Genomic DNA, 21256 nt, shown 5'->3' with positions numbered 1-21256 from the left:
CACTTCGAATTACAGATGTTATGAAATATTCACTATTGCAGATTTCCAGCATGTCAAAGTTTGGGTTTTCCGAATGCCGTAGGGGGTCGTCTTTATCGGATCGGAAGGATACGACGGTTCACCGACCAATCAGGTACGGCCTTGGTACCCCCAGCTCCAATCATCGGCAGCAGAATCTTAACTGTTCACGGGATGACCAATCAGAAAAGGAGTTTCCAATTATCTCCATGCGTCTGCGTAGACCAATCAAAGAGGCGTTTAGAAGGGTGGCCCGAATTTTGAATTTGGTTGTTGAGGACGCGGTGGGTTCAGGTTCCATAGCCGTTAGAAGGCGAGAGAAAGCGCCAACTTTAAACCGGAGCTTTGATTTTTTTTATTCGCGATACCTGTCCGCGGAGTTGTGGGTCGCTTGGATTGAGACGTAGCCGCTACTTACAGCCGGACTGACAATGGCCGAGTGGGGTTCAGCGGCCGTTAGCGCCGGGAGTGTTCTGGTAGATTCATCCGGTTTCGACTCCAGACTCGCCGACTCCTCCAAGGAGCACCTCCTGATCGAGACTGTATCGGACGCTGTGGAAGGTAACGCGAGTGTTTGACAAAAGTTCCAGTTCCAATGCCCGAAAGCGGTTATGGCATGTTACTTTCCAATCCCCTGGGCCTCATTAGTACCTGATAACGATCCAAACTCCATCAGGGGTCATCTTCAACGGAAGAGGCTACAACGGCTATTCTGACGATAAAATATAATCTTATGACTCCATCTTTTCAATATACAGCACAAACGCTTAGCTTAGTATTCATATTGCCCGATGTAAATCTTTGTAGCAAGTTGATAATGCATACCTAGGCTGAGGTTACTGCAATGCTTACTGTAGGCAAGTATTATTTGTCACTTTATGCTGTTAGAATAATTAAAACTTGCTTGTCAAAAAGTCACTTAGCTTTTGGTGTCTACGTCAACCAAGAAGCCATCTAAACAAACTCCACTTTTCAGTAATATAGAGCCTGAGATGTACAGCACGGAAGCAAACCCTTTGGTCCAACTCGACCTTGCCCAAATACCCTAAATTAATCTGGACGCAGTTGGCTCTAAGGGTAAACCTATTGCCTTCCTTGAAGAAGCTCTCTTCCTCCCTCTACAAGGATTTCAATGAGTCTCTCTCTCACTGCACCCCCCAGGTCATCTCCTCTGCACAGAAACTCTTCGGCCACGTTCTCAAACAGACTCGCTACCACAGCCACATCTCCTTCCTCAGCACCTGCCTAGGAACCGACTGATCCCACACGGACTCCGGACTACATTCCAACCAACAAAATTTGGACTCCGATTTCTCCAGTTTCCTCATTCTCCACCACCACCACCTTGTCTCAGTCGGTTCCCTCAACTCAGCACCGCCCTCCTAACCTGCAATCTTCTTCCTGACCTCTCCGCCCCCACCCCACTCTGGCCTATCACCCTCACCTTGACCTCCTTCCACCTATCACATCTCCATCGCCCCTCCCCCAAGTCCCTCCTCCCTACCTTTTATCTTAGCCTGCTTGGCACACTCTCTTCATTCCTGATGAAGGGCTTATGCCCGAAACGTCGAATTTCCTATTCCTTGGATGCTGCCTAAACTGCTGTGCTTTAACCAGCAACACGTTCTCAGCAGTTGGCTCTAAACCCGTCCTATTCATTTACACACTCGGATGCCTTTTAAATATTGTAATTGTACCCGTCTCCACCACTTCTTTTGGCACCTTATTCCATACAGGCATCACCCTCTCTGTGGAAAAAGTTGCTCCTGAGGTCCCTTTTAAATTCCACCCCCAGTCCCCACCTTAAACCTGTGCCTTCTTGTTTTGGACTTCACTGCTTTGGGGAAAAGAGCTTGGCTATTCACCACATCTATGCCCTGCATGATTTTAAGAACCTCTATAATGTCACCCCTCAGCCTCTGACGCTCCCAGACTATTCAAACCCTTTTAGCTCAAGCTCTCTAATCCTGACAACATCCTTGTAAATCTTTTCTGTGCACTTTTCAGAAGATAAAGCAGTTTCCATGCTGTATAATTCTATAACGGAGAGTGCTGGAAATATGGAACAAAGATAGAAAGTACTGGAGAAACTTTGCAGGCTTGGCAGTATTTTTAGAGAGGAAAACAAACTTAACAATGCTGCCAGATATGTTTTCCATTACATTCTGTTTTTAAGCACTTTACAGTGTTTAGTCTGAATGTATGCATGTTGTAGATTTGAAATGCATCTCCAGAGATCTTTTTAACATGAGGGTTTCTGCCTCTGGTATTCTTTTTGGTAGTGAGTTCCAGACACTTTTCCTTTGGGTGAAAAATCCTTTTTTTTTCCTCTTTTCTACTTGTGCCCCACTCCAATATTGTTACTTCTAAATCTATACCTCTTAAACACTGACCGTGCTAACATGCTTTCCTAGCCACTTTATTGAGCCCTTCACTGTTTTCTATATTTCCATCAAATCTCTCCTCAGCTGGAGAATAACTCCAGTTTCCCAAATCTGTCTTCATACGTGCATTTTTCCAGTCTAGGTAAAATCCTTGCAAATGTGTGTGGCATCTAATCTAGTGCAGTTACTGAGTTTTTTTTAAAAAGATCACTGTTCAGGCATGGTATGATACCTCTGGAGCCTTTAAAATTCTTTATGCAAGGAGGTGACCAGACCTGCACACATTATAAATTATTTTATAGGTGGGACTTGAGTAGATTTCCAGGATAGCCTGTCTACTCTTATTCTATACCTCATGCTCATAAATGAAAGTATTCCACATGCTGCCTTGAACGTCTATTTGACCTGCTCTGCTACCTTCTGGGATCTGTGGTGATTCACCCTGAGGTCCTTAATTTCCTCTGCACCTTTCGATATATTCCTGTTAATTGTGCATTTCTTTGCCCATGTGCATCATCTTGCAGTTCTCTAGGTTGAATTTCATTTGGCACTTGACTGATAATCAGACTGATCTATTGATTTAGATTTTTAGTTCTTTCATATCAAAACATGCATCCATTTTTTTGTCATCTGCAAACTTTATCTTATCCTCTCATTTTGTATTGAAATTGTTAATATATGCCACAAAAACAGGCCACGCTGTATTGAGCCTTGGAACTTTAATGGAAGCAGCTTTCTAGTTAGCAAAACAACCGTCAGAAAATGCCTTTGTTTTCTGTCACTGAGCCAATTTTGTATCTAGCTGGGAGATGCAGGGAAATCTGGAAGTCCTGTGTGTAGAGGTAGCATATTAACAAGGATAGAAGATTGTCCGAGCAACTGTAAACAAAAAAAAAGTAGGCATAACTCATCTTTTCTGGTTGATAAGATATAACCAGACATAATAAGAAATATGCCATTGGAATCCGTGTCATAACATCAACTTTTTAAAAAGTAATGACTTGCATGGAAGAACTTAAGATAGGGTTACTAAATTTGCTGATAGATTTTAAGAGGACATATCCCAACTGTACAAAATATATATGCAGTAATGTGTTTTTAGAAGATTTGCAGCTCGAATTGAGGTTCTGGATGTAGGTTTGCTTGCTGAGCTGTAAGGTTCATCTTCAGATGTTTTGTCACCATTTTAGGTAACATCTTCATTGACCTCTGGACAAAGCACTGCTGATGATTCCTGCTTTCTATTTATGTTTGGGTTGATGTCATTTCCTGTTTTCTTTCTCTTGGGGGGGTGGGTGGTGCTGGTAAATAGGGTCCAAGTCAATGTGTTCGTTGATAAGAGTTCCGGTTGGTATGCCATGCTTCTAGGAATCCTCGAGCGTGTCTGTTTGGCTTGTCCTAGGATGGGATGTCTTGTCCCAGTTGAAGGGGTGTTCCTTCCTTACCTGTATGTAAGGATGCCAGAGAGAGAGAGAGAGAGAGAGAGAGAGAGAGAGAGAGTGGGGTCATGTCGTTTTGTGGTTAGTTGATGTTTATGTATGCTAGTGGCTAGTTTTCTGGCTGTTTGACCAATGCAGTGTTTGTTACAGTTCTTGGACGGTATTTTGTAACTGACATTAGTTTTGCTTGTTGTCTGTATAGGGTCTTTCAAGTTCATAAGCTGCTGTTTTAGTGTGTTGGTGGGTTTGTGGGCTACCATGACACCAAGGGGTCTGAGTAGTCTGGCAGTCATTTCTGTGATGCCTTTAATGTAGGGGAGAGTAGCTAGGGTTTCTGGGTGCATGTTGCCTGCTTGTTTGGGTTTGTTGCTGAAAAATCAGCACACTGTGTTCATTGGGTACCCAATTTTTTTTTTATTACGCTGTATAGGTCATTTTTCCTCTGCTCTGTATAGTTCCTCTGTGCTGCAGTGTTTGGCGGCTTGTTGAAATAATAATGTTCTGATGGATGTTGGGATGATTGCTTTTGTAGTTCAATAATCATCCCAACATCCGTAAACAAAGCTGCAGTGCTTCGTCTGGAAGCTCACTGAAGATATTACCAAGTATGGTGGCAAAATATCTGGAAACTAACCTCCCAGCTCAGCAAGCAAACCTACATCGAATGATGTTTTGTTAGCTGCAGTAGTTTTTAAATAAGTACATCTAGCATCAATTCTGAGAGACAGCCACTTGGAAAGGCATCGATTAATCAAGCATAGCCAGTATGAATTTGTAAAAGGAAGATCACGTGCAAAAAAACAAATTCAAACAGGTTCGTCAAGCAAGTACAAAGGGAGATTAATGACATTAACTCAGTTGAAGTGGCCGATGTGGAATTGAGCAAGGCTCTTGGCAAGATTCCACATTGCAGCGTGGTCAGCTTTTATTTTCCTTTTTATAATGTGACACCTTATTCAGATGTCTTCTGGAAAACGAAGTATGATATGGGGGCCTGTTTTCCTTTATTTGCATCCTGTTACCTACTTCAAAGAACTCCAATGATGTGATTTAAACATGATTTCCCTTTCTCAAAATCATGGTGACTCTTGCCTAACATCTTTAATGATTAGTTTCCAACATCTTTGCTATGAGGCATATCTGTAAGTTATCTAATCTAATCTAAAAGTTACTTGGCCTATAGTTTTCTGCTGTTTGTCTCTTTTTGTAAAGAAGTGTTGCTCTCACTTTCCCAATCTGATTTGAGCTTTCTGTGAATCTAGGAAACTTGGGTAAATTCAAATTAATACATCAACTATCTCACTACTGTTTTTGTTTAAGATCATAGGGTGAAATTTGTCAGGACCTGGAAAATTATCAGCCTGCAACTCCAACAAGTTGCTCTATAACACTTTTCTCTCTCCATTGGAAACTTTTGTATCTGTCTTATAGTTTTGCTATCTTTCTCTCATGTTTCTTTTCCCCCTCTAATCTTTTGGTCGTACTTTGCTATTTTTCATGTTTCGCCTGCTGCCTATCTTTAAACACTTAATGATTTTTCTTTAAATTTTATGCTATCTTTAAGCACACGTGTTAACACCATTCATAAAATCTTTTGTTCTTGTTTTGAAATAGCCCTTTAAATGTTCTACAATTGCATTAGCCTATCTCTTAACCTAATTTGCCAGTTTGCTTTAGCTTTCTCTACCTCCACGTCCTCATAATTGCTATTACTAAAGTTTTTAAAATACTAGTCTTGGACTTGCACTTCTCCCTCTAAACTGAATGCAAAATTCAATCTTTGTTCACTGCTACCTAATGGTATCTTAACTATAAAGTCATTAATTTATACTATTGCATTGCAAAGTAAAATTCTAGTATAGCTTGTTGATAGGTTCCAGAATTTGCTGTTCGAAAAGAACTATCTTGAAAACCTCCAATGAAGCCCTCCTCTGGCTACCTTTGCATATCTGATTTTTGTGTTCCATGTGTAGATTAGAATAATCCATGATCATTGCTATATTTGACTGATGAAATTCCATGTCCTCTTACTGTTAGAGGATTGCACACCGCTCCCACAAGTAACTTGCCTTTTATACTTTTTCACTTCTTCTGTCACTAAACTTACAACCCTACGCTTATTTTGAATTTTGTTTGCTTGATACCAATTTGTCTGCGGTTCAAAAAATAGAGAGAATCAAATGAAGTTCTCATATTAATTTGATGACTAGCTGTTTCACTTGCCCCGCTTATGTCGTTGGTACCTACATGGATCAAGATGACCTGAGTCCTCGTCATAGAGATGTACAGCATGGAAACAGGCCCTTCAGTCCAACCTGTCCATGCTGACCAGATATTCCACCCAATCTAGTCCCACCTGCTAGCAGCTGGCCCATGTCCCTCCAAACCCTTCGTTTTCATACAACTATCTAAATGCCTCTTAAATGTTGCAATTGTACCAGCCTCCACCACTTCCTCTGGCAGCTCATTCCATACATGTACCACCCTCTGTGTGAAAACGTTGCCCTGTAGGTCTCTCTTATGTCTTCCCCTCTCACCCTAAACCTATGCTCTCTAGTTCTGGACTCCCCAACCCCAGGCAAAATACTTTGTCTATTTTCCTATCCATGTCCCTCATGATTTTATAAACCTCTATAAGATCACACCTCAGTCTCTGACTCTCCAGAGAAAACAGCCCCAGCCTATTCAACCTCTCCCTGTAGCTCAAATCCTCCAACCCTGACAACATCCTTGTAAATCTTTTCTGAACCCTTTCCAGTTTCACAACATCTTTCCAATAGGAAGGAGACTAGAATTGCGCACAATATTCCAACAGTGGCCTAAACAATGTCGTCTACAGCTGCAACATGACCTCCCAACTCCTATACTCAATACTCTGACCAATAAAGGAAAGCATACCAAATGCCGCCTTCGCTAATGTATCTACCTGCGACTCCACTTTCAAGGAGTTATGAACCTGTACTCCAAGGTCTCTTTATTCAGCAACACTCCCTAGGACCTTACCATTAAGTGTATAACTCCTGCTAAGATTTGTTTTCCCAAATGCAGCACCTCACGTTTATCTGAATTAAACATTAGCCCATCTGGTCAAGAACCTGTTGTAATCTGAGGTAACCCTCTTCGCTGTCCACTACACCTCCAATTTTGGTGTCATCTGCAAACTTACTAACTGTACCTCTTCTGCTTGCATCCACATACCCCTCACTATAAAATTCTTTTACAGTCCTGAGCAGATGCTAGTCAGGCAACACTGTCTTCAAGCTGTGTTTTTTTTTGCTGCAGAGGACAGTGTCAATTGCTCTCACTATATTGCATTCCTTCTTGCTTTCCCACTCACTTAAACGTTCCTGTATCATGGTCAATCATAAATACTTTTGAGTGTAAAGAATTTCTGTGGTGTTGATCCAGGACTTCGGAAAGCCAGTTGTTCACTCTACTATATGCTTTGTCTTTGTCCTTGAGTACCTTTTATATTGTTTATGCTAGATAAATTGAGTCACAGCAAATTACTTGGGATTCTCCATTTTGGAACAAACCGGATATTTGCAGATTGGACATGGCTTGGTGATGGCAACTTTAGCCTTTTATGATTTTTAAATAAATGATGTGCAGGTGGGTATTGAGGGCAAAATCTCTAAATTTGTGGATAATTTCTAAGCTTGGGTGAATAGTGAATTGTGAGGATGACACTGAATGACTTCAGAGGAATACTGGTAAGTTGGCCAAATGGGCTGATACCTGACAAATGAATTTCAATGCAGAGATACATTTTGGTGGAAGAAACATGGAAAGACAATACAGGCTCCAAGGTACAAGTTTGAGGGGTGTACAAGTTCAGAGAAACCTTGGTTCAAGTGCATGATTCTCTGAAGATGGCCAGGCAAATTGAAACAATGGTTGCTGAGGAGGGTTATAGGATCCTTGAGTTTATAAATGGAGGAGAAAGTAAAGACTGCAGATGCTGGAGATCAGAGGGCTTCAGGAAGGGCTCATTTATAAATGGAGGGTAGAGTATAAAAGCAAGGGAGTGATGGTGCACTTCTATGTATCATTGGTCTGACCACATTTGGAGTATTGTGTTCAGTTCTGGACACTCCTTTTTTTATTTTAAGGAAAGATGTTAATGCCTTAAAGTGGAAAGGAAATAACAACAGGAATGAGGGATTTCTAGACACAAGGGAAGATCAGGCAAATTTGGTTCATTCTTTGGAGCAGGTGACTTTATTGAAGTGTTCAAATTTGTTAACAATTTTGATAGTGGAAACATTTTCTCCTTTTACCCTAAACTCTTTTGCAGTGAGCTCCAGTTCTTCAGGACAATTTTGCCTTTTATAGCCATAAAGCATTCGGTTTATCAAGCAGGTGTCAAAGCAGTTTTATTTCATGTAGCCTGCACTCTTCCTTTGCCTGACATGTCTAATTGCTTTCAATTCTTGTACAAACTTGTTCTTGTCCTTTTAATAGTTTATTCCAGATAGAGGTATTGCTGATTATTTCCATGTAACGTTTTGTCTTTTGATTCAATCCCTGAACAGTTACTCAAGTATTGAAATCTATAATGTCACATCATTGATTCCCCTACAATTTCAAAAATCTGTGTCTCAGCCTTGAATATTATTACCAACCAGCCTCTACAGCTCTCTGCAGGAAGAATTCCACAGTTCTTTTGAGAATCTATCTCAAATATCCTAATGTGTGACCCTTTACTCAGATCATGCCATGTTGTTCAAGACTCTCCAGGAGGAGAAACAACCTCCCTGCTTCTATACTGTCAAGACCCTTTTTAACATCTTCCGTGGTTCATTAAGGTCTCCTCTCAACCTCCTAAACTCTGAGTATAAACCTAACTTACTCAACCTCTTCTCAATGAAAATCTCGCCAATTCAAGAGGCATTTAGGTAAATGCATGTACATGCAATAGAGGGATATGGGCCATATGTGCATGGATGCTGCAAATGTGTTGCTGGTCAAAGCACAGCAGGCCAGGCAGCATCTCAGGAACAGAGAATTCGACGTTTCGAGCATAAGCCCTTCATCAGGAAGTTTCCTGATGAAGGGCTTATGCTCGAAACGTCGAATTCTCTATTCCTGAGATGCTGCCTGGCCTGCTGTGCTTTGACCAGCAACACATTTGCAGCTGTGATCTCCAGCATCTGCAGACCTCATTTTTTACTCATATGTGCATGGAGACAGGATTAGTTTAGAATGGCAATGTGGTCAGTATAAACATTGGTGGGCTAAGGGCCTGTTCCTATGCTGTATTGTTCTATGTTCTATTTTCCTAGAATCAACCTAGCGGATCTTTTCTGGATTGCCTCAATGCCGGTATATCTCTTATTTTTGATAAGGGGACCAAAATTGTTCTCTCTGTTGATGTATAAACTGATTTGTGTCTTGTTTAGTTTGCAAGACTGCCCTATTTTAACACTCACTCTTTTCTATGAATTAAAGGCTAATTTCCGTTTGCCTTCCCTTAGAACATAGAACAATATGGCTCAGGAATGAGCCTTTTGGTCCACAATGTTGTGTCGAACATTATACCAAATTAAACTAATCCCTTTTGCCCACCCTTGGTCCATATCCTTCTGTTCCTTGCAGATTCATGTGCTTATCTGAAAGTCTCTAAACTGCCCCTATCATATGCCTTCACCACCACTCCTGGCAATGCATTCCAGACTCTTACCACTATGGATTTTTTAATAAAAAATCGCCCCTCTAATCTCCTTTGAACTTTTTCCCCCTCCTCTTTCATACCCTCTCCAAAACCTCTACATCCTTCCTGTAATCTGGCAAGCAGAAGTGAATACAATGTTCTTAAGTTTGACCTAACCAAAGTTGTATAAAGCTGTAACATGACATTCTGACTAGTTTACTTAATTTTCTGACAAAGGCAAGCATGCCATACACTACCTTTACCACCCTATCTACTTGCATGACCACTTTCAGGGAGCTATGAACTTGAACTCCAAGATCCCTCTCTACATCAGTGCTGTTCAGGATCCTGTCATTAAATGTATTCTTTACTTTAAAATTTGAGCTCCCAAACTGCAATACCTCACACGTACACAGATTAAACTCTACCTGCCACTTATCTGCCCATATCTAAAACTGATCTATATTCCATTGTATCTTTTGACAACATTCTACCCTATACAAACTCCATCAATTTTTGTCTTGTCAGAAACTTACTAACCCACCTATCTACTTTTTCATCCAAGTCATTTATATATATCACAAATTTTGGATGTAGGTTTGCTCGCTGAGCTTGAAGGTTCATTTCCAGACATTTCGTCACCCTGTTAGGTAACATCTTCAATGGGATCTGGATTAGTGGTGCTGGAAAAGCACAGCAGTTCAGGCAGCATCCGAAGAGCAATAAAATCTACTTTCGGCAAAAGCCTTTTTTTTTTAAACCTAACATCTTCAGTGAGCCTCAGGCGAAGCGCTGCTGAAAATTCCTGCTTTCTATTTGCAGGGGAACCTCGATTATCTGAACGTGATGAGCGGGCACTATTTCATTCGGATAATTGATTAAATGTCTTTGCCTTTCCTATGGAGCTTGGAGTTTTTAAAGTCTGCTCCTCGTTCAGGAGACTGTAGCAGCATACAGCATGCGAGACCCCACCCCCAACCCTGTCCAACATCGCCCCCTAACCCCGCCCAACACTATCCCCTGCCCCATAAAACTGCCCACCTGGCCCCAACCCATCCAACACCACTCATCTGCCCCAACACTGTCCCCGCCCCCAACCCCAATCACGTACACACCCGCCCCATCTCTGGGGCACTGGACTGGATGCCAAATACAAGACTGCTGCAGTTGCTTTTGTGGGGTAAGTCTCCAAATAGTGTGCACATGCACACAACTTTTTACTGAATGTTTTGACAGGTACCACTTTTGCCATGTACAGGGCAATGTTGGAGAGATTGGTGAAGAAGGGCTTAGGGTTCACCTCTGTGTAGAACTCCAGGGAATGGGGAGAGAGAGAGAAAACGAACAATCATTTGGAGACTGCCTGTTTAATCACTGTAAACAAAAGATGCGATCTCTGTTGGTGAACGAGCCACAAAAAGACATGACCCTTTCTCACTCACTAGTATCCTTACGTATGGATGAGGAAGGGCACCACTTCGACTGGGCCAACACATTCATCCTAGGACAAGCCGAACAGAGACTTGCACGGGAATTCCTAAACCATGGCATTCCCACCGGAACTCCATCAACAAACACATCGAGTTAGACCCCATTTACCATCCCCTGAGAAAAGGAACAGGAACTAACTTCACCACTGGAAATAACCTCACCAACCCAAAGAAACCAAACATATAAATAAAAAGCAGGAATTTTCAGCAATGCTTTGCCTAAGGCCCACTAAAGATGTTACCTAGTATGGTGACGAAACGTCTGGAAATGAACCTTCAAGCTCAGCAAACAAATCAACATCCAAATTCTCAACCTGAGCCCCGAATCTTCTCAATAACTTGATATATCACAAATGGCAGAGGTCACAGTACGGATCCTTGCGGAGCACCCCTAGTCACAGATCTCCAGCTTGAAAAACACTCTTCCACCAGTATCCTCTGCCTTCTATGGGCAAGCCAGTTCTGAATCCATGCAGCCGCCTCACTGTGGATCCCATGCATCTTAATCTTCTGGATAAGCCTACCATGAGGGACCTTGCTGTAAACCTTACTGAAAGGCATTTCTTTTTGTGTTTGTAGTTCATGCATGAGGACTACAAAATCCCTCCATAACATTTTTGCAGTTTTTCCCTACTAACTCCCCTTTTCTTCCTGCCAAAGTGCATAACTTGTCTGTTTTCCTACATGATATTCTATCTGCCAGGTTTTGGCTGCCTGTTTAACCCGTATCTATCCTTTTGTTATCCTTGCAATTTTCCTTTCTACCCACTTTATGTCTCATCTATGCACTTGGTAATTGTACATGCACTTAGTTTGTTCAAATAATTAATCTCCATTGTAAATATTTTGAATCTACTACCGATCACTGTGACACTCAACTAGAACAGGTTACCATCTTGACAGTGCCTTCTATTACAAAACAGAAACTGCTGAACTGATTCAGAGGAAGGGTCACCAGACCTGAAACCTAAATTCTGTTATTTTTTGTTTCCGATCTCCAGCAGCTGCCATTCTTCTGTTTTATTTTTGTCTTCTATTCCTAGCCAGTTCTCTGGTATGTGCTGGTATTCTGCCCTCAAAAATGTCAGCTGGCTGGATGGTTGGTTTGTGATGTAGAGTGATGGTAACAACATTGAGGTTACTGTGAAGTACGTGCCTTCTCAACCTCTCCCCTTGCCTGAGGTGTGGTGACCATCCAATTAAATCTTTCTTTTTTTTCCTTCCTTCTTCCTTTCCCTTCCCTTCCCTCCTTCCCTTCCCCCTCCCTTCCCTTCCCCCTCCCTTCCCTTCCCCCTCCCTTCCCTTCCCCCTCCCTTCCCTTCCCCCTCCCTTCCCTTCCCCCTCCCTTCCCTTCCCCCTCCCTTCCCTTCCCCCTCCCTTCCCTTCCCCCTCCCTTCCCTTCCCCCTCCCTTCCCTTCCCCCTCCCTTCCCTTCCCCCTCCCTTCCCTTCCCCCTCCCTTCCCTTCCCCCTCCCTTCCCTTCCCCCTCCCTTCCCTTCCCCCTCCCTTCCCCCTCCCTTCCCTTCCCTTCCCCCTCCCTTCCCTTCCCTTCCCCCTCCCTTCCCCTTCCCTTCCCCCTCCCTTCCCCTTCCCTTCCCCCTCCCTTCCCCTTCCCTTCCCCCTCCCTTCCCCTTCCCTTCCCCCTCCCTTCCCCTTCCCTTCCCCCTCCCTTCCCCTTCCCTTCCCCCTCCCTTCCCCTTCCCTTCCCCCTCCCTTCCCCTTCCCTTCCCCCTCCCTTCCCCTTCCCTTCCCCCTCCCTTCCCCTTCCCTTCCCCCTCCCTTCCCCTTCCCTTCCCCCTCCCTTCCCCTTCCCTTCCCCCTCCCTTCCCCTTCCCTTCCCCCTCCCTTCCCCCTCCCTTCCCCCTCCCTTCCCCTTCCCTTCCCCCTCCCTTCCCCTTCCCTTCCCCCTCCCTTCCCCTTCCCTTCCCCCTCCCTTCCCCTTCCCTTCCCCCTCCCTTCCCCTTCCCTTCCCCCTCCCTTCCCCTTCCCTTCCCCCTCCCTTCCCCTTCCCTTCCCCCTCCCTTCCCCTTCCCTTCCCCCTCCCTTCCCCTTCCCTTCCCCCTCCCTTCCCCTTCCCTTCCCCCTCCCTTTTCCCTCCTCTTCCCCCCTTCCCTCCCCCGTGAAGTCTGATGCAAAACATTTGTTCAACTCCTCTACCATTTCCTAGTTCTCCCTTATTATTTCCCTAGCCTTTTCTTTTTGAGGCCTTATTTTAACCTTGGTCCGTCTTTAATAGAAACAATCAACAAGAATTTATTTAACTTGCTCACTTGCCCTTTGTTTAGTTTCTCTTTTTGTTTTGTACCATTTCATGTTCTTTCAGTTTGATGTTCTCAATCTGGTTAACCATGACCAGTTTATTCCCTGCCTAGAGTCCCCCTTCTTCACTGGGCCATATCTTTACTGGGAATTGTGAATTATTTTCTTAAAATATCTGTCATTGTTTCAAGAGTGTGGTGCTCGAAAAGCACAGCAGGTCAGGCAGCATCTGATGAGCAGGCGAGTCGACGTTTCAAGCAAAAGACCATTGACACTCCTGCTACTCGGATGCTGCCTGACCTGCTGTGCTTTTTGACCATCAAGTTCTTGATTCTAATCTTCAGCATCTGCAATCCTCACGTCTGCCATTGTTTGTCAACCTTCTTTTATCCTGAAGTAATTTCTCAGTCCACTTCAGCTATCTTTGCCCTCATCACTATATAATTACCCTTATTTAAGTAGAGCAGAATTGTTTCAGACCTATTTGTCTCACTGTTATAGTTGAGTTATAGAATCAAACAGCATGGAAATATCTCCATGTAACAACCAGCATTGGATGCAATATTCCAAATGTGGCCATTCCAATATCTTGCAAGATTATATTATAAATTTAAACACAGGGTATTGTTGAAAGAAATGGAAACCAAATGCATGACTTTGCATGGGCATGATTCAATTTTACAATGCTTCATTATCTTCCTTCATTTGAAAATGTAGCAATGCTATGAGAGAGAAACTAGTGTTTATAATTTTTTGGCTTTGTTTCAGGTGCATCTCTACCAACAGAAGTTGTATTAATAGGAAAGATTGGGGACACTGAAGATGTTTTAAAAGCCTTAGAGGTAATAATGTCTTGTTTAAAATCAATCATTCTCCTCCTGAGAAAAGAGAACTATTAATAATATGTGGAGAAAGTGAGGACTGCAGGTGCTGGAGATCAGAGCTGAAAATGTGTTGCTGGAAAAGCGCAGCAGGTCAGGCAGAATCCAAGGAGCAGGAGAATCGACGTTTTGGGCATGAGCCCTTCTTCAGGAATGAGGAGAGTCTGCCAAGCAGGCTAAGATAAAAGGTAGGGAGGAGGGGTGTTGGAAATGCGATAGGTGGAAGGAGGTTAAGGTGAGGGTGATAGGGCGGTGAGGTCAGGAAGAAGATTGCAGGTTAGGAAGGTGGTGCTGAGTTCGAGGATTGGGGCTGAGACAAGGTGGGGGAGGGGAAATGAGGAAACTGGTGAAATCTGAGTTCATCCCTTGTGGTTAGAGGGTTCCTAGGCGGAAGATGAGGCAGATCCTTGGACTCCTCCATTGCCAGACCATAGCAACACGACGGCTGGAGGTAGAGCGCCTCATCTTCCGCCTAGGAACCCTCCAACCACAAGGGATGAACTCGGATTTCTCCAGTTTCCTCATTTTCTCCTTCCCACCACCCCCCCCACCTTGTCTCAGTCTAATCCCATGAACTCAGCACCACCTTCCTAACTTGCAATCTTCTTACTGACCTCTCCATCCCCATTCTGACCTATCGCCCTCACCTTAACCTCCTTCCACCTATTCCACTTCCAACAACAACCCCCCCCCCCCCCCCCCCCCCCCCAAGTCCCTCCTCCCTACCTTCCATTCATAATATGTGGCCTATTAAGGATACTAATTACTTTCTGGTCCTTTTTTTTTAAATAATAAGGTGTATTACCACCATAATAGAATGGACAAAATTCTAAAATTGTCCATCAGCAGTTTGGGTAAGGATAGAAGGTTTTCTTTTAAAAAGGTGGAAGACATCATTTTAGTCTTTGTTTGAAAATTTGAAATGGTTTTTCTTTATTCTTACCCAAAGAAACTTCTGGAAACCTTGATAAGACACTCCAGTTTACAGGTCTCCCTCCCAGTTTTACTACTTGATGGTATGGCTTTTGAAAAAAAAAGATTAACTCAGCAAATTTATTTTCTGCTTAATGACGATATTTTTGGTTGTCTCAATTTGCTAATCGGGTAACGTCAATTTTACAACAAAGGTTAAAGGTAAAGCTTGGCGAAGGTTTGACGTATTAAGTAGAATAAATTTAAAGTCTATGTGTAATACAGTCCCATTTTACAGAGCATAACTCATGTGGCCTTGACATAAGCTTTGAAGCATAAAAAGTACTTTAACATTAAATGGTTTTCAACATTTCTTATTTCTGCTTTTTATTTGTATTTTTCCAAAGGGGAACATATAAAAGTTGGAATAGATTAAATGACTGTGGCACTGGTACTCAAATGGTCATTACAAACGAGCAAATTGGTTTTATAACCCAGGAAGGTGGTTGGTGTGGAGAGAACAATTTACTTGTTATGCAACTAGTTTGGCTTTACTTTTTAGCATGACTAAGATTAAAAACTGGAGTAAACTGCAATATACCAGTAAAAGGAAGATTTTACAGTTCAAATCCAGTGGTTCATGTATTATGGTATTAATTCTTTTTTCTTTCACAGACAGTAAAAGAAATGGAAGTTCCTCTGAAGGTGAAGGAAAGCACGCCAAATAGCAAGTTTGGTCAACGGTTTATAAAATCTATTGTAAATATGGTAGGTTTTGGTGATTTTTTTTTGGGGGGGGGAATGAATTTCACTTGCCTGCAAATTTTTATTGATCTCATCCCTGTATATTCCAAATCTGTCTTTAATTGAGGATTTTATTTTTAAGGCTCTGGAGAAACGGAGTTTAAGCTGTTTAATCTAAACTTTGTTTTGGAACTGTAATATCTGGAAAGAACTTCCATTTAATGTAAATCTTAGAAAGTTTATTCTGTAAGCACTTTGGGATCTGAATTTGGGTTTTCAAAGCAGTTCATGTTATCAGATTGGGTGTTTTCGTGTTAAGGCTATTAGTTGGCATGTTCTGACTTGTGCATGTAATCTTCTATTGAAAACTAGAATAACCTCCATTGAAGCAATAACATCTGGTGAACATAATTATTGTTCACGTATTCCATTAAATAAAAAATTGACATCACTCTGGTAAATAATAGTTTATGCCTATTGGACTTGTTGCTTACAGATAATATCAATTCAAGAACTAAGAAGAGTGTGTGTTTGTTTTTCCACTTGATGTATTTATGAATCTTGTATTGAGTAATTTTCCTGCAAGAGCATAAGACAGGGATGTTTAACTGTCATGTAGCATGATTTAGTTTATAATCATTAATACGATAGTGTGGTGCACGTGCATGGTGAGTTCTGGTTTTGGGATTTTGGCGTTCTTACCTGTATGGTACTGCTTGAAGGTTTGTATGACCTACAGTCTTGAAGCTATTTTTGTCTTTCCTCATTACAAAACTGCTTTTTTTGAAATCGGGAGAGTTCTACAATGCCATTTATGGCATTCTGTTTAATGGATATCATGTATTTAGTGGGTTACTGATTCCTCTTGAAATGGAAGATTCTCATCTTTCTGCATTTTTTGATAGGTTGAGTTTCTCTGACCTGCTTTGATATTGGACAACTGAACGTTTTTATACAATTTATTTTGCTGTTAATATCTTGAGCTGAAGGTGCTACATGTATTGTGAAAGTTTTGATCACATACCTTGCCACAGGGATGGATTTAATCTCTAGACCTGCTACCACTTATGGCTTTAGGTACATTTTTATATAACGTTTCAGCCACTGGGCCAGCAAAGTGCACCTGACTGCAGATAAAACCAACATTCATTCGTCATTTATAACTTGATTAAAAAGTTGTAATTTAGCAATAACCATTTGTTATTTGGTAAATAGATGATACCACATTTTCATCTTTCTCCTTGTTTCTAAAAAAAAGTGTGGATTCTCAATTATTTATTCAAATTGTTATATATAATTTATCCTGAAGACCATGATTTTAATTAATTGCAAAACTAATTAACATTCGTGTGAATGGAAAATCAGTCTTCGCTCTTGAGATTTAACATGTGTAATTTTATATTGGACTTGCCTATATTCATTAGGCATAAAACATTATCAGTTTTAGAGCACTACATTTGGAAACTGAAATGTTTTATGATTTGTACTGTGCATGTCTGCAGTCCCTTAATCAAGGAGCATATTTGACAATCCGCTGTTCTTTTAATTTCATGCTTGATGTGTATATTCATTGCGAAAAGTATTCCATGTACATCTTCACTTTGAAAGAATCATTATATATTGTAGATGTAAACATTGCATACTTAAGCAAATCTTGGTGCATTGCCCATGAGGACTTCGTGGATAAAGCCATCATGTCTCTTGAAAATCAATGGCAATCAAATAATTTTTTTATTTTTGGTAAATATGTACATCAAGTTAGTTTTGGTATGTGCCTTGTACCCGAGAGGAACTAAAGCTATGTAATTTTTAAAATTTTATATCTGTGGTTCAGATATCCAACTACATTTATTTTGCAGTTGATTGCAAAACAAAAGTCGTATAATAAACTATTCTTAAACTTCTCTAAATCCCAAATTGTGGAATTAAAATGCAATTTACAAAATAGATGGTTATTTTCTTTCAATATGGGTCATATGATACAGCATTTGTATTTCTGATTTGTTTTTCTTTCACAATTTTAGGAAATCAAGCAACCATTTGTTAAATTGGATGGGATCCAAGATTTTGATAACGAAAATACTGAGCTTGCGACTATATTTGTGTTAGAAGAATTTGAAGGCCAAACTTATGAGACCTTGCACAAGAAGAATGCTCGAATCCTGGGGCCTCCTGTTGTATTGCACTGTGCAAGGAAAGGGGAGGTATGGTTAAACATCAATGTAGTTGTGTTTCAAAAGCAAAAATTGAAATAACATTAATCTGTGAGAGAGATGAGGACAGAAGCCTCCTCTTATATTTATTAACAGAGAAGTTTCTCGAATTTGAGGCTTTTTTTTGGTTTAACTTTAATCAAGTGAGCATACTTGTGATCTGTTTACTTCAGAGTCAAAAGCTAGTTTTCTCAGTGACACCTCCACTTCCTTCACTAATCAACAATGCCACAGCACTATTGAAATGCTTTCTTTATTAAATGCTGGAATCCGATGATTGGAGGAAGATGCCAAAATAACCTGATTTGTTGCAGTTGAGGAGAAGCTCTCAAGCATTTTGATAAATCAAGAGTTCAGTGTGTAAATTGTCAGGATCTTGAGAGACCCCAGAGCTATGTATCATTATCAATTCAATTTGAGCAATGAATACTGCAAATTATAGCCAGTGCACCTATTTGGTTGCAGATTTACACTGAGCTGAGCAAGCTGCTTTGAGAAATTTAATCCATGTACTGGAAGAAATGTAAATGGCCCAAAGACTGGCATAAGCAGATCAAAAAGATAACGAATAGTTAGTATTTTATAACTCCTGTGAATATTCTACCTCTGCATGGGTGAATGTCCTTGCTGCATATTTGTAGTACCATATACTTCAAAGCTGAATTAGCAATTTCCAAAGCAACGACTTGTAAGTGGTGTTGCAATATTAAATCCGAAGTGTATGTTTATAAATGCAACATCAGAGTAATGTATGATTAACTGTAACTTGTTATTTGAGGATTTTTGCCAGAGTTGATAGGAAAATAATTTTGTTTAGAAAAAGCTATTGTCCAGCTTTGCTTTTTGTTTTGTGGCGATGTGTTCAGAGACACATTGAATTTATAATTTGACAAGGTGACCGAACCACATTTTAAAGAGAATGGAGTTTAAAAATATCTCTTAGATTACTTCGAAAATTGATTTCAGTGTATTAAACTGATTTTTATGAAACTCCTATGTCCTATGTAGCCTTTGCCTTTTTCATCACGGCCACTGTACTGCACAAGTATGATGGATCTGGTCTTGTGTTTCACTGGATTCAAGAAGGAGAAGATGGTGAGACTTTTTCTTTTAGCTAAAATTCAATTGATAAATTTTGTGGTGACCATGGCATTTTGCATGACAAAGACTCTTAATGAGCATTGCCACACTGTTAACCATATGAAGCAAATGTGTACACTGCAAATCCATGCTGTATTTCCAGGACTGTTGTTTTCTTCCCCATTTTTAAGTTGCAATCATGTGGTATTCAGAAAGCATTTCTTCAAATTTCAAAATTTCATGAACAGTTCATGAAGAGCATAAGAAACGGGAGCAGAACTAGACTGTTCAGCTTCTCAAACCTGTCCTGCTATCCAACGAAATCATGGCTGATCTGCTCAAGGCCTTTTCTCTGTTATGTCAGCTTCTCATAGATTCTCAAACTACCAAGGTATTGAAAGCTATCTACCTGTTGTTTTTAATTTCAGGGATTTCACCTCAACAACTTTTCATCTCTCTTTCCATTAACCTCTTTGTACTATTAATTCACTTGAATCATTATGAATACTTTCGCTTTAAGTAAAGAGCCATTAATTGTGCTTTTGTTTTTCTCTTTTGACTTAATTTGCTTTGTAAATGTCTGTGCACTTTTACTTCCTGTTTTGACTCTGGGTATCATGATCTAAAATAGTTGTCTCGTTATGCGGCTGCATACTTATGCTTTGTAAGCCTATTGTCCCTTTCTTAGAGTCCTTTGTTGTTAGTGCCAACGTGGGTGTCAACAAATGGATCCCTTCTCTCCTACAGCCCTGAGGAAATGTCCTAAAACTTTGCACCAGACAAGCAACAAAACATTCAAGACCTAATGTCATAGAGTCATACAGGACAGAAACTTGGTCCAGTGTACCATGCCAACTAGGGTTTCCCAAACTAAATAGCCCCATTTGCCTGCATTTGGCTGACTATCGCTCTCATCCCTTCTTATTCATGTACCTGTCCAAATGTTCTAACTGCATCTACCACTTCCTCTGGCAGTTCATTTTCAATTATGCACTATCCTCTGTGTGGAAAACATTTCCCCTCGGGGCCCCTTTTTAAATTTTTCCTCTAGCACCTTCAATCTATACCATCTAGTTCTGGACTCCTACCCAAGGGGAGACCTTTGCTATTCACCATATAAGGTCATCCCTCAGCCTCCTACAGTCCAGGCAAAAAGATCCAAGCATCTCCCTTCTAATTCAAACCCTCCAGTGCTGGTAATATCTTTAAATTTTTTTTTGTAATCTTTCCAATTTAAGAACATCTTTCTTATAACAGGGTGACCAAAATTGTATGCAGTATTCCAAAAGTGACCTCGTCAATGTCCTATACAGCCGCATGTGACATCCTAACTCCTATACTCAATGGTCTGACCAATGAAGGCAAGCTTACCAAACTCTGCATTCATCACCTGTGTGCCACATCGAAAGAATTATATATCTGAACCCCCTAGGTCTTTCTCTTCAACAACATTTCCCAAGGTCCTACCATTAATTGTATAAGCTCTGCCTTGGTTTGTCTTGTGCTGATTTATCTAACTTAAACTCCATCTGCCTGTTCTCGGCCCATTAACCCAGCTCTTAGATTGTCCACTATCCCGTCAACTTTTCTGACATCAACAAACTTACTGACTATGCTTCTTGTATTCAAAGTTTGGGAGAAGATTTGTAGCTCGGGTGCTCGCTATTGTGGTTCTGTTCGCCGAGCTGGGAGTTTTTGTTGCAAACGTTTCGTCCCCTTTCTAGGTGACATCCTCAGTGCTTGGGAGCGAATTCCCATTTCCTGGCTTGTCTTAGCGTGCTCCCAAGCACTGAGGATGTCACCTAGAAAGGGGACGAAACGTTTGCAACAAAAACTCCCAGCTCGGTGAACAGAACCACAACAATGCTTTTTGTTTATTAACAATTTGGATTAGAATATGACCAACAACAGTAATTCCAGCACTGATTCCTGTGAAATACAACTAGTCACAGGCTTTCAGTCTAAAAAAAATCATTCTGCTACCACCACCCTCTATCTCCTATTGTCAAGTCAGTTTTGATCCAGTTAGCTAGCTCTCCCTGGATCCTGCGAGACCTTACTTTACTAACCACTCTACCATGTACAACCTTGTTGAAGGCATTGTTAAAGTCTATCCAGACAATGTCTCCACTCTGCCCTCTTGTATCATCTCGGTCACATCCTCAAAACAAAACTCAATCAAGT

General features: G+C 41.2%; 1 protein-coding gene across 3 annotated transcripts in view; it reads left to right on the top strand.

Annotated features, from left to right (window-relative positions):
- The first annotated feature begins 305 nt into the window (after nt 1-305).
- Nucleotides 306-21256, top strand: part of ect2 (epithelial cell transforming 2) — an 85122-nt gene continuing 64171 nt past the window's right edge. For all 3 annotated transcript variants that reach the window (XM_060834156.1, XM_060834155.1, XM_060834157.1), the window contains exons 1-5: nt 306-579; nt 14011-14084; nt 15711-15803; nt 17804-17983; nt 19001-19087. In XM_060834156.1, coding sequence (XP_060690139.1) covers nt 450-579; nt 14011-14084; nt 15711-15803; nt 17804-17983; nt 19001-19087 — 564 coding nt within the window. In that variant the 5' untranslated portion in view covers nt 306-449. The remainder of the gene's footprint in view (nt 580-14010; nt 14085-15710; nt 15804-17803; nt 17984-19000; nt 19088-21256) is intronic.

Source organism: Hemiscyllium ocellatum, chromosome 13 (genome assembly GCF_020745735.1).
Source record: "Hemiscyllium ocellatum isolate sHemOce1 chromosome 13, sHemOce1.pat.X.cur, whole genome shotgun sequence".
In the NCBI taxonomy this organism is placed as follows: domain Eukaryota; kingdom Metazoa; phylum Chordata; class Chondrichthyes; order Orectolobiformes; family Hemiscylliidae; genus Hemiscyllium; species Hemiscyllium ocellatum.
The sequence above is the reverse complement of the archived record's forward strand: the minus strand, read 5'-3'. Positions and strand labels throughout refer to the sequence as shown.